General features: G+C 46.3%; 2 protein-coding genes across 2 annotated transcripts; one reads left to right on the top strand and one right to left on the bottom strand.

Annotated features, from left to right (window-relative positions):
* Positions 1 to 7,665: 7,665 nt before the first annotated feature.
* LOC120654941 lies at positions 7,666 to 8,412 on the bottom strand. The gene has a single exon (XM_039932622.1). The coding sequence runs from the start codon at positions 8,410 to 8,412 to the stop codon at positions 7,666 to 7,668; it is 747 nt and encodes a 248-aa protein (XP_039788556.1).
* Positions 8,413 to 13,401: 4,989 nt separating this feature from the next.
* On the top strand, positions 13,402 to 13,926 carry LOC120654931 (SKP1-like protein 1A). Its single transcript, XM_039932612.1, has one exon. It carries the CDS (start codon positions 13,405 to 13,407, stop codon positions 13,924 to 13,926), a length of 522 nt encoding a protein of 173 aa, XP_039788546.1. The 5' UTR covers positions 13,402 to 13,404.
* The last annotated feature ends 575 nt before the right edge of the window (positions 13,927 to 14,501 follow it).

Raw genomic sequence — 14,501 nt, 5'->3', positions numbered from 1 at the left:
AGATGTATAGAATTCCGGCTCCAGCAAGCCTGCAAAAGCGGCCCAGGAGGGGCACTGCCAGCCCACCTACGGGCAAGCGCGTTCTTTTCTTTTTTATATTTAAAAAAATCAAAATTTCAAAAATATATGTCCGTTTTGAAAAATTTCAAAACTACCCCCCGGTCGCCCTAAGGGGGGGCGACAGGCCCTAGATGTAAGTTTTTTTCTTCAAATTTGCAACGAGGTCCATGGCCGAAAAAAAAATGAAAGGGGGGCCCGTCGCCCCCCCAACGCGTGACAGGGGGGCCTGTCGCCCCCCGCTTGGGCGACCTGTGGCCCCCGCCCACAGGCGCGACAGGCGGGCCTGTCGCCCCCCCCCCCCCCCCCCCCCCCGGGCGACCGGGCTCCCTATATAAGCATCCGACCCCCATTCCCTCCTCATTTGAGCCCGAAAATTCCACCAAAAATCCATAAAAAGCCCACTACTGCTACAGCTTTGGTCATACGAGAGGCTAGCCGTTGGTCGGTCCATGGTCAGCCACGAGCCTTACCACGGGGCCATGTACGGCGATGAGGAGGACGACAGGCCCACTATGGGAACTATCTAGATCTGGCGTCAGGTACATTCGCAACAAATCTAATTTTGTTATTCATTGTTACATGATGCATTAGCGCACTTTTAATTTTACTTATTCGGAATGCAGACGTCCTGGGTGCATGCGCAGGTTAGACGCGCATATCCTGAGTTTGTTTCGGAGCTTGACATGCTGACGCCCGAGGACGTTGTCTGGGAGCCTTACAGCCCAGAGGTTGTGGCTACCCGTGCACCAGCAGGCCTGTCTTCGCACTGCTCCGCGAATGCGAGCCTGTGGCTTACTACAGTCGTCCTGGTTTATGACATCGCGGTTGAGGTATATTGCCCCTGGAGAGTCAGGAGACAGTTTGGGCAGCGCCAGGAGTTTCCGATGCCCACTGCGTTGGAGCGTGTCAGTCGCCAGGACCACAGGTAATTATAAATGAACTTGGCTCATACATTCGTGTCGAATCTAACGATTCTTCGTGGTCCACTTTTGTAGGTTGTCAAGGAGTGGCTTGCCGTGCTCTGATGATTGGCTCACCAAGATGCAGCCGTTGCTGGACCAATGGGAACAGGCAGACGAGCACTTGGTCCATCCAACAGGACCACACACAGACAGCTCCTTTAGGGCTTACCTCACCTGGCACTTACCCCGGACTCGGGCTCGTCTGGTTTATGTTGACACTCACCCGCAGCCACAGCAGGCGAGGCCTCAGGATGGCTATGCGCGGCACCACGTGGAGGCACTAGCTGACGCGGTTAGTCTCTTAATCATATTTACATATATATATATATATATATATATATTCATAAGATAATTCATGTGTTTCCAACTGTTCCTTTACTGAATGGATGCAGTTTCGCCTTTACAACATGATGGAGACGGACTGCTCGACTTACCTGACGAGGGTACGTGCCGGATCCCCAATGACCCAGTTTGAGCAGACAGAGGCATGGTCGAGGCAGCGTGACCAGTTGCGTCAGGTAGTGCACAACTTGGGAAGCCGTGTGCAGTACGAAGACAGCCACGGGTCGTCCCAGGCCTCGTCGTCGTTCCCGTGTCCGTTGCACGGGCCGACATCGCAGTTCTTCCCAAGTGCAGGTAACGTAGATATCTCTTTAAAATTAGATCAAGTGTTCCTACATATTTACTAATATCACAAACTGGATACGATCCAGCTACTGCGTTCGGCCATACTGGAATGTTTAGAGGGACAGCACCAGTTGGCGGACCGTATCCAGGGATGGTGCCGGGGCCACAGATACCGGCCTACACAGGTTAGTTTATATTTTGTATTCCAGTTTCTACATGTCATGATGAAATACACGAGCGTACGCTAACATCCGCATTTTATGCGTAGGATTCTACCCCGATGCGGGCGCCGGACCTTCTTTTTCCTCCTTTCCACCAGATAACGAGGGCTTCACCTTAGACGACCTCGACAGCTTGACTCCAGACGAGCCTACTGCGCAAGGTGACCCCGATGTCTTGGGGTATTCACAGCTAGGAGGAGCACCACTTGGGATCTCTCAGCAGCAGACACCGCAGCCCATTTCGCGTCCTGAGCGACAGGTGAGGTCTCCGGATGTTCTCACCTACTCCGAGGGCCATGTCCGTGCCCAGCAGAGGGCTAAAAGGGTCCGATACCCTAGGGGTGGTTAGATATATCTGATGTTTGTATCTCTGATGTTTATTTGTAATGAGATAGCTGTGGACCGCTTATTTTTATACGATGTTTATGATTTTGCTAGTTTACTTGTCATTTGTTTCTATAGATACTATTGATGTGAACTTGTTATATTTGTGGGTTCCATAATGCTCGTGAAATAAGGGAAATTCTGGCGAATTTTTTCCGTGATTTAATGAAGGACAAGTTAGGTGCGGTAGGAGTTAGCGGCCGAGATCCCGCCGACGATGATGACGACTACCGCATACAGTGTAAACTTCATGACACGCGAATAGCTCAAAATAGGAACCATAGTGTATCTAGCTGCGAGTACAAGATCACAGGTTGCCACTGCTCAGCACGGCGATCACGGGTTTCCCAAATGTCGCATTCTTTGCCCAAACATACGTGACAAATGACGACAACCCAATAGCAGTGCCCTTCCACCATTTCAAAAAGTTGTGACAACACGGCAACCACACCAGCTCACCTTCAAAGCCGTCTCTCTGGCGAGGACGACGGACCTGTCATTCTACAGCGAAGGTCTGTGGCGTGTAGTGGGGAATGCGGCATCTAGGCGCGATCGACCGAGCCGCAGCAATGCAGTGCTGTGAGTCTGCATGCACAGAGATGCATCGAGTAGTCATTTCGAGAATCGAATCTAGCCTTTTCAGTGTTAGGTCAGCTAGCCTCTTCACTGTGTTGTCATGTAGGCTTTTTAGGTGCATTTACACTCCACACTTCGGGTATCAGACCTTTGTGCGCCTATAAATACTCCGAAGTTTGTGAACTCACAGCAGGACTCAAACACCAAAGCTCATTGTATACCCAATATCTGGAGGTGGGTCTAGCGGGAAGAATTACTACGATTTTGGGAAAGGAAAAGGGGGAAGAAAGGGAGACCCCATAATATGGGAGGGGCCTCTTGGACCTGATTCCTTTCCGGAACCAGTGTTTGAGTTTCCGCCACAGCACAAGAGTGAATTTACCAATGAAAATCCTCTTCGACAATACGATAACTGTAGAGAACCATGGCCAAAATGCAGACATGGTGAGGACTGCTTAGTGCAGATGTGCACCGACGGGATGGATGGCGGTCGGCGTTTCTTTAAATGTCCACACGCATGGGTAATACTCGGTTGTTTCATTTCTTTATCTTCAATGAGACACCTTATATGAAATTTGTTTTGCAGTCTTCCGATGCTCTAGAAAATTGTGGTTTTACTAGGTGGGTCGATCCTGCACCAATTGATTCTATTCAGGAGTTCATCGAGTACCTCCAGATAAAGATCTTTGATCTGGAATGCAAAGTGAACCATTATGAGGAAGTGAGCGAGGGAAACAAAGACGACGAAGATGATGATGCCAGCAATGCTGCCGGTTCACAGGATGAACCATGCACTATTCCTTACTGCAACTGCCCTTGTCACAAGAAGAAGGGCCCTGCGCCTCCGCCTGCACCACCTGCAATGGGTGGATACTGCGGAGAAGGCTCAACGCAGTTTGCTACGTGGGGGTACGGCTACTAGAACTACCCTAGTGCTAGTGACATGCTGCATCGTTGTGTTTGTTGTGTTTTTTTTAATTACCTAAGGCATGTTAGGTTAGTCCATAATCTGTTTACCGTAGTTTGCAACGGTTTCTGCCATGCCACTGCATGCGTGATATGTGTTCCATTATCGTTGTATTATGAAGTAAACTTGATGGTTCACATTATGTAATGCATTTCTTAGTTCTTATTTCTTATCGTTATATTAATTAAATGTGTGCTTTTTAGTATTCCAGTGACATGAAAAGCTCCGAAAATATTAAGGACAAGTTCAAAGATTTCATAGATTCCCGGCTACAACTGCAAATTAATGGTAAAAGTTACAACACACAGAGTCAAACTCTCAACTAAAAACATAAACAAATAATTGCAGTGGCATGTGCACGCGACAAAGTAATTTCTTGTTGCATCTAAACCTACTATGCCTTGTGGAATGTAAAATGCCGGGATTACATGGTACTACTCTACTGAGTGCACCGAGGATATTTGCCCTTCCTAATTGCTTCGGGCCCGGCTTCCTTCGCACGGCGTGCCCTCTCTCGCTTTCTCTCTCTGTCAGCTTCACGTTCGGCCGCCGCCTTACGATCCACCTCCTACATCCTCTTGCGGATCTCTTCTTACTCTTTCTTGCGCTTCTCCTCTTGCTGTTCCTCGTGCTTCATTCGGCGCCAACGTTCTGCAGCCCACCTGGCTTGTTGTTCCACAAAGTCCTTTGCCTGCTGCGACTGCACGGTATCGAACCACTGCATAAAATCACAAAGAGGCGGAGGAGACTTTGTCCAACAAAAGTTAAAATCATAACTCAATGTTAGGTCACAAAGAAAAATAGCGTATGTTGTCCTACTACCTTGGCCCGGCCTTTGCCGTATCGCTTAGGTGGATCATATTCGTAGTTCTCACACATAAAGAACCTCATGCCGTAGTCATCTCCTAAAACCTCAGATTGCATGAACTTGCATAACGAACCGCAGAAGCATATTGGCACATCAATTCCTTCAGGTACGGTGGCTACACACTTGCTCCACGGAATGTAGGTTGATCCTGACGAAGACATTGGCGCAATAGTGTGGTGCGCCAAATGACGAACAATGATTTAAATAATGCACATATCGTATACCAAATCGATGCGTGAAAATATAGGTACTGTCATAATTCTATTGTCTTATGCTGCAATATCAATAAGGTACTGTCATAATTCTATTCTAATGCATAATTAATTTAAAAACAAGTCTGTAACACTACTGAAATTGTAATACTAAACGAGTGTTCTAAAGCACCAAATCTAATTCAGCTAATCCGCTAATTAAATTAAATTGTTGTACAAGTGCGGAATTCGGCAGAGCTTCGCCGCTTTTCTTCTCCTCACCCCTCTCTTTTTTCCTGAATTTTTAGGCTAAAATGACAAGGGAATGACGGCCAAGGCTTATATAGGGGGGAGGGACCCTGTCGCCCCTGGGTGGGCGACAGGCCCCCTTTCATTTTTTTCGGCCATAGACCTCGTTGCAAATTTGAAGAAAAAAAATTACATCTAGGGCCTGTCGCCCCCATAGGGCGACCGGGGGTATTTTTGAAATTTTTCAAAACGGACATATATTTTTAAAATTTTGTTTTTTTTAATATAAAAAAGAAAAAAGACCGGGCCAGGCGGCAGGCCGGTGCGGCTCGGGGCAGGCCTTGCTCGCACGCTGAGGGACAGCTACAGCAGGCCGGCTCGGTGCACCAGCCCACTCGCAAGAAGGCAGCTGTACACAAGGCTCAGCAACAGTACAGGTCATCTATCCTGCTCACCTGTTTAGGCCAAGTTAATTAGCATTTGTTCTTACTAATCATTATCAGTTGCATGCTTAGTTGAGTTATTTTAATTAGTTATTTTTGCTATTCTTTACATGCTTAATTAAGAGAACTCTTTTGTTGTGACTTGTTCCAATTTTTTGGTGAGACTCTTGATCGGTCTTTTAGACAAACTTTGCTTCCGCTTGGTTTTGAGATGTGCTAATCATTGTTAAACATCGCATGCTTAGTTAATTGAAGCTTGTGTGGTAGATTTGGCTCAAGTTGTTCGTTTCTCGGTTGCTTCCTCTTTGTGTCGTTTTTCCGGCATTTTGGTGAATTCTTGCTTCGGCGTTTTGGTAAATTGTCGCTTCCGCTTTGCGTAGAGCTTTTTCTAACCGTTTCTAGGGTGAGCTCATCATGAGTTGTCTTGTATCACCTTAGCAATTAGAAGAAAGGCGTGTCAGATTGACTTCGAGGCATAGGCTTTGTTCTCATCGAGAAGAATTTTTTAAAGACTCATTCACCCACTGGTCGCCCGTCCCGATCCTTCATAATCAAACTATGAAGAATGATTCCACTCGGAAAAAAAACTATGGAGAATGAGATCAACATCCAAAGGCCAAAATGCCAGTCTTTTCCAATTGATCTCCACGTGGTAACCGTGATGCGCTCTATGCAAACCAGAGAAGCTCATGTATGGCAAGAGGATGGTGGAAACTTTAGTACCACTGCCTCCATTATGTTTTGATAGCTATATTTCATCTTGACACAATGATCAAGAAAAAAAATCTTACTTATTATATGATAAATGCAACACAGACTTTTTTGTTGGTCCTCTAATATTTTAACTAGGAACTCCTCGTTAGTAGTGTTATTTATTGCCACGGCTCATGACAATAGTAAATATATTTATTATTTATGAATATTTGATTTTATAAAATATAACTATCAAAAGAGAATGAGAATGGAGGGATTACTAGTTAGTTAAGGGAGAGGATGACCAATTCAAACACGTATGTTGTTTCCACTCCATCAAGTCATGTCTATGTTGAGAGAAAGGAAAACACGACGTGCGCATGCACGTTCAACTTGCAGTGATGCGATTTCTTTTTTTGCAGCCGCATATATATGGAAAACTAATTGGTTTAGATAGAGATTGTGTGGTTCCTATATGTGGGACTTATTGGCTAGCAGTGGGTTTCTTTTGCAGCATTATTTTTATCGAATACTTCTTCCATTTTAAATTATTAGTCGTTTTGTCTTTTCTAGATGCATAATTTTTGCTATGCATTTAGATATATATTATGTTTAGGTGTATAGTAAAATTAATGTATTTAAAAAAGCCAAAACGACGAATAATTTGGGACATATGGAGTAGTTACAGGTCCGAGAAATATAGAAGTCTAATCAGTTTAAATTCTAACCGTTACACGAGTTTATAGTTTTCCTCATATATGCGATTTATTGTAACGTCCCGCCTCCCCGAGGCCAGACCCGCTTACATCTGGTAGCTTTTGTGGCCTGGAGCAATTTGGGGATGGGTGACCGACCGGGAAGTTCTTCCCGGGTGCGCACGAGTGAGGACAAAGTGTGCAGAAAAGACTTGTGTTGGTCTGTGAGAGCAGTCTATATCCTATAAAAGCTGCCAGATGTAAGCGGGCCTGGCCTCGGCGAGGCAGGACGTTACATTTATTAGTCGATGCCAGAAACGCATGTTTCGATTTTGTTTTCTCGTTGCTGCGCCCCTACCGTAGGGTATTGATAGTTTACGGTCAACCGTACGGGAGGCTCCCGTACGGTCGATTTTCCGACCGTTGCTTTTTTTCCATTTATAGAAATTTTTTTGTCGTTTTCTGATTAAAAAAATTTAAAAAAAATACAAGAAAAATATTGGAGACCAAAAAACATTTCAAGCAAAATAGGAGAGCAGAAAAAAATTCAAGAAAAAAAAATTGGAGACCAGAAAAAATTTCCAAGGAAAAAAAATTGGAGAGCACAAAAATTTCAAGAAATTTTTTTGCGTCATTAAAAAATATTCATCCGAAAAAAATCCAAAAGAATTCAAAAAAATTTTGCAAAAAAAAAACTGGATCTGGCGCCGCCGGTGCTGGGGGCGAGCGCTACGCCTCCAGCGCTGGCGCCAAGGCGGAGCTCACGCTGCAGCTACTCCTGTCCAGGAGCGACCGCAGGAAGTCGAGCGTCGGCGGCTTGAACGGGGCGGGCTCCGGGCCCGCGGCCGCGGTGGCCCCGTCATGGTCGGCGCCGACGTAGCTGCTGGCCCGGCGCAGCGTCTGCGCCTGCCATCTCTGGTACTGCGCGCTGGAGCGCCCCGCGGCCACCGTGCTGGGCTGCGCCAGCACGCCGTCGAAGCGCACCGACGCCGGCGTGAGGTGGCCGGCCTCCTTGGCCGCCGGGAACACCGAGTGGCCGTCAAAACCACCTGGGGCTTGCTCTGCCTGACGCCCCTGCCTGTGCGGCGGCCGGCCCCGAGGAGGAGGAGCAGAGGACCGAGGGGCAGAGGGCAGCAGATGGCAGGTGGCGGCAGCGGACCCCAAGCAGGACGGGCGGAGGGAGGTACGCAGTGCCGGAGTGGGGGAGGCCGGAGCGACGAGATCTAATTTGAAAAAAAAATTGGAGAGCTCGTAGGAGGTGGATTCGGAGAAGAAAAGAGAAGGGGAAGAGGATAAGGCGGAAAGGAAACGGATGGACAGAACAAGGTCGGGGAGAAGAGGAGATAAAATCACGTGGTGTGGGGTCCACCACGTTGGTTGGGGAGAAGAGGAGATAAAATCACGTGGTGTGGGGTCCACCACGTTGGTTGGTCGACCGGGACTTGAGCTGGGTGCGGTCAACCGTAGACTCATCATTCGGCCTACCGTAGTCCTTCGCGTTCCTGGGACAGAAATGCACAATGCGGCAAATGACTTGCCCAACTCCACGATGGGAGTCTTTTACATATATACCATTAAGAAAGTTGATTCTTACATCCATACCACTAAAAAGTTCGGAGACACCTATGTACCATTGCGTGAATTTTTTTTTGACGTGTGTACCATTTTGGACGGATGGATCGCTAACAGAGGGTAACAGGACTGCAGAAAGACCATTATACCCTTGGGTGTCAAAAATTACTTTGCCCTCCATGCCATTCTGTTTTGCCTCCAGAGGCAGAGTGCACGTCCAAAATTGCTTTGGCCTCCATGCCACTCCACGCAGAAAGGCAATATACTTTGCAATATGGTATTTTTTAAAAAATCTTACACATAAATTACTGTGGTGACAAGTGCGATTCACCTCATCTCAACATGAATTTCAATCTTAATTTTTCACTTTATCGTTCTGACAATCTATCACAACCTTCAGAAGGGCAAAGACATGAGCCAGAGCCAATCACAGGTTCACAGCTGACAAGGGACCCCTAAATGGAGCAGCAGAACACCAATAATAGGATCAAAATTGCAGAGACCGAGCAGGAAGACACAAAAGGGGAGCAGCGAAACTGAAGCCTGAAGGCACTCGGGCCTGAAACCGAATCGTGTGTCACCTCTGGTAATGCATCTCGTCGAGGATGACGACGAGCGGCGGCGGAGGCTGAAGAGCACCCCGTCGACGCGCAGTACAAGGGCGCCGGTGGCCGCGTCCGTGACGGCGAAGTCGCTCCCTGACATGCTCAGCGCCTTGGCCACGGCCAACGACGCCACGTCCGCCGCGCAGAACCGCGCGTCCACCACCCGCGCCCCGCCCGCGCCCTGGATGCAGCGCCCTCCACGCGCGGCGGGCTGGAGGCGTGGGCTGGCCTGGCGCGCGCACAAGAGGGCGAGAGAGGGGCAAGGCGGTGACACACGGGCGGCGGGGCGGTGCCAGACGGGAGGCGAGACGGTGAGAGAGAGGGGGGCGGGGTGGCTCCCTGCTGCTGGGTGCCAGCGGCGGTGGGAGGGTTCGCGGCGGCGGTAGGGTTCGCGGGGAGGAAGGGGGCGGAGTGAGGACAAGGACTCGCGGAGGAGCAGACCTGAAGGGGTAAATGGAATCAGGGGCACAATGGACAATTCCATATGTGGGTACCACCTGTCAGAGCTAAGAATCTGTTAAGTTGTAATAGTATGACAAACTTTATTAATGATATGCATATAAAAAACTCCCACGATTGATAGAAACGACCCAAACAACTAAAGCCCTATGTGAAGGACAACGGAACCCACATAGTAGGGGGCCTGCTGGAAACAGCCTAAGGGCCAACTGGTAGCTAATCACATGCCTGCCGTTCTAAAAAATTTGCAGTCTGTACTCAGCATTCACCATTCAAGCATATGGCAATCATGACCTGCATGCATGAGCCGAGATCCAACACATTTTGGCTAGAGTTGCTTGGTTCAGTGTTCAATATTCTAGCATGCTGCGAATGTGTGTGAAGTATAAAATCTTAGTAATTCCAGCTATTGTGACTAGTGCTAGCAGGCTTGATTCTAGTTATAGTTATTACTGTTATTGGAGCCTGTCATGTCTCAACAGATGAAAAAACTTTGAGCATTACAATAATAGATAGAAAAAGGTGTATCTAATTAACTCGTCTAAGCCTGCATGTGCTATTTCTCATTTTTCCATGAGTAATCAGAGATGTAATCGTGCAACTCAGCAGTGCATTTTTCTAGAGTCATTAGCTTATAGAAATATAGAAATATAATGAAAACTCACTATAATTTCATTTATGCAGGATGCACTGTTTTCATTCAACTGAAAGTGCTAGCTCTATATTCTGCAGATTAGCTTGAAGTTCGCTGAAAGTAGAATCATGGATCCAGATCATGTTGTTTTCATGGAAAAATGATTTCTATAAGAAATACCTTGCTTTGCACAACTATTTTCTACGGATTGTGTATGCTAGAAAATTCTTTTTGTTAGAGGTTATGTATATTTTGTATGCATTGTGTAGCAGTGATGCTCAAGGTACCAGCGAGCTCAGATCTGCTGGATCCATGGCATGAAGGTGCCATTAGCCAGCAAGAACTGGCTCCAGTGTTCCCCATCGAATCGTTCAGTATGTAGTGGCATATACATCAATAGTTAAGGCAGACCTCTTTTTTCTTTGATGCAATTCTGATCCATGAGTCTATATCAATACTTTGCCATACAAAATGATTTTGTTGCCGTGTTCTATCTCTGCAGGAAACACTTTATTTTGATTAGTTGTTTCCATCTTCCCTGTCATTTAACACTGACAGATTCTAAGTCTTAAATTTGCTTCTTTGATTATTATATAGATGTGAAGATAGTTGTCAATTAGAACTGAAGAAAGGACACTTGACATTCTCGAGGGAGAAGAAAATGACATGGAGTCTGAAACAATGTATCCTTCTTTCACTGTTAAGTTGATTTCAATGATGATTAGTTGATTTTGGTGCCTGATTATCAATTATCCTTGCATCAGTGCTACATGTTTATCTATGCATGTTAAATCAGTACCTGACTCTACATGTTATCCATTGGCCTAATAAGCTTTCATTCGTTGGCCTTGCTTCTACTGCTTGAACTCAAACATCTATGCTCATGGTTAGTTTCTATTACTTTGGTTAATTTCTAGGATCTGCCACTTACTATGTTAACTTTGATAATACCTACCAATTCTCTCATCCCTTAGAATTATCTAAAGTTATACATAAAATGATGTAATAAAAGAAGTACATGATCTGTTATGTCTATGAATTGGGTCTCCTGTAATGATTGATTTGAACCTGACAGCCTTATCTAGCTAAGAATAGTTTAGATGTGGACCATATATCCTCTTAAAAAAGGCATGATAAAATATTCATTTTGGAACAAGTCAGAGATGCTAAACACTTGGTCAACTTACTAATGTTTTTTTATAAGGTACCTTACAAATCTACAGTCTTTGAGTTTGTTATGCTTGATTGCTTTGCAGGAATGGTACTTATAACAAAAGCAAATACTGTAACTTAGCATGTGCAGTTTTGTGACTAGAATTAGAGAGGCTGGGTTCAGCAGCAAAGTGAGAAAATGGATGACCAGAAGTTTGAGGAATCTAAAGCAGCAAGGACAAATCAAAGGGGAGAGATTGAAAGTTTGAAGAAGCAAGGGGATAGTTTTTTTTGGCTGAGTCCATAGAGTTTAGTGAATTTGTTATCAAGTGACTTGTCAATATTGGATGTTTAGTGAATTTGTTATCAAGTGACTTGTCTTGTTTTGGGGCTGTTTATAGATTGACTTGACAAGTGATGTTGGGCTGTGATATGCATATGAATTTGGTGGTTTTTGGACAAGTGATCTCGGGTTATAACAAATATTCTGTAAAGTGATCGACTTGCTATTTTGAATGAATATGTTGTTTTGAAGTGATCTCAGCCAAATCAAATAATAAGATTGAAAAAATGTGCTGCAATTAATAATTTGGATATTTTATGACGAATCAAATCGTCATAGTGAAGGTGCCACGTTATATTCTAGTCATCGCCACATCGCATAAGATAAAAATTTTATGGCGTTTTCTATCCTACGTGGCACATGTACAGTCATCCAAGCGCACATTTTTGTGATGTTTCTTACTATTGATTATGACGAAAAATGAGTGTCACAAATTAGTGACGATAGAGTAATCATCATAAGGTTTATGACGAAAAAATATGTTTTTGTCTCAGAAGACCTTTTATGACATGGTATAGGCGACGAAGCATTTTTCGTCACGCAAGTGTCACAGATTATGATAGATGACGAAAATACTACTTTCAGTGATATAAATGAAATGTTGAGGAAGCCCATATGTGTTGTAGTGGATGGACATTTAAAACAATAGAAAAATTCTAGAAATTTTCACAAAAATCAGAAATTTTGACAAAAATCAGAAACATCCGCCTGGTTCATGAACTTCACTAGCTCCTCCACGGCTCCACCCGAACACTGCCCACTGTTCGTCGACCACGGGCACTCTATAGACCAGTAGCGCAGCCCAATAACTGGCCCAAAACAGCCCACAAAAGTGGAGTTTTGGGCCATGTGATACAGGACACAGGAGCGGCAGATGAACTCTCCGTGCTTAGCAACTTTTTCTTTGCTTTTCTTTTTTCTCAGTCTCATTACAATCTTAACTAGTGATATTCTTAGTTTTTAAAAATAAGTAAATGTGGAACTAGTATATTCAACATTATGAAATACCAGTTCGAAAACTTCTTCAAATCTAATTCAATTTTGAATAAACTAGTTCAACATTTTATACAGCAATGTTGAACTATTATGTCTAAAATATCGGGACAAAATATCCAAAGACCGGGTTCACATGTCCATAAATGTAGCGGCCCGGTGATGGTGGCGGTTCGGCCGGCGGAGAGGCGACACACCCGGTGGCGGTTTGGCCGGGCGGGGCTGGACATCCGGTGGGCGGTTGCCGGCGGCGGGAACAAGAACAAGGCCGGGTTGAAGGTCAGTGGTACGGCGATGGGTGGGTGGATGGCCGTGCAGCAGCGGCGTGAGCCGCCGGAGACAGAGGCGGTGGCGGGAGCGAGCAGGTCGTGGGCTGCCATGAGCCTTCTACGACATCTCACCTCCCACTCTCCCAGTCACGCGGGTTGCTCCAATAGGACCCGTCTTTGGCATATACGGACCATTGTGCTCTGGGCCGTCGTGGGTTACAATTTAATATCCGGAGGCCTAGTCCGAGTCCATCACGGCCACGGGTTTGGGCCCACGCCTGAGGCAAATCAGACTAGGTTTCCGTTTCCCGTCGCCTCCTCTTCTGTCTTTCCGCACGTGTATAAATCTTCAGCAAAACCCTCCCGAAGCGGCGTCGCCTCGCTCGCTCCGATCGATCCCCTGCATAGACAGTTGAAACAGGTCGGATCAATTATCAATCAATGGCGTCCGCCGATGAGAAGAAAGTTCGCCTCCGCAGCAAGGACGGCGAGGTCTTCGAGGTGCAGGAGAAGGCCATCGGCGCCTTCTCGGTCACGATCACGGGCATGATCGACGAGGGGCGTACTGACCACGACGGCGTCGTCGAGCTCCCGAACGTCTCCGCCGCCACGCTCTCCCGCGTCCTCGAGTACGTCGTGAGGCACTTCGACGCCGACGACTCCTACCCCTCCTCCTCTTTCAACCCCAGCGACGACGACCCCCTCGCCCGCTTCGACGAGGACCTCGTCAGCGTTGACAACGACACCCTCTTCGACTTCTTGGAGGCGGCCAACTTCCTCAACATCGTCAAGCTGCTGGACCTGACGTGCAAGGCGGTGGCGGAGCAGATGAGAGGGAGGACGGCCGACGAGATCCGCGAGAAGTTCCACATCGTCAACGACTACACCAAGGAGGAGGAGGAGGATGTCCGCAGGGAGAACTCGTGGGCGTTCGATGAAACAATGCCACTCTCCATGGACTAGTTAACCAAGCTTCAAGTCGTTTATTACCCTGTAACCCTGTTGCCATTGCTTGTTGCGTGTTTTTTATCAGATGCCCGGCCAGCTAGTGCCCCAGTTTTGTGCGTGATTCTTCCTTAGTGGCAGTGGTAGATAGAAGAATCCAAGAACGACCTCGAAGAAATTGGAGGTACTTTTGCATTGGGCACAACTCTTTTGCTGAATGGAACTTTTCCCTTTTCAGACCAAATAAGAATGGGAGTTTAGAGTTATGAGACTAAAATTCTCTCTTGTTTGTTTCGTGGGAGGGGGGAGTTCACGTTGGATGGAGAAAGGGAAAACGGGGTTTAGAGGCTCAAGTCCCACCAATCTCTTCCCATGGGGAGGGGTGGTAATTGGGAGGGAATTATGCTTTAAGATGAAAACGAATGATCCCAATCGTTCATCATGAACTATGATATGATTTCCCACATTAAAACTCACATACCAAATAAAGGATATGAATTCCCTCTCCAACTCTCTCTCCTAATTCCCTTCACAAACCACAAACCAAACAAAGGACTATTACTAAAAATGAAACTTCCGAGTGAATTCCCTCC

This window comes from Panicum virgatum, chromosome 1K, assembly GCF_016808335.1.
Source record: "Panicum virgatum strain AP13 chromosome 1K, P.virgatum_v5, whole genome shotgun sequence".
NCBI lineage: Eukaryota > Viridiplantae > Streptophyta > Magnoliopsida > Poales > Poaceae > Panicum > Panicum virgatum.
This window is presented reverse-complemented; position numbering and strand designations above follow the sequence as displayed.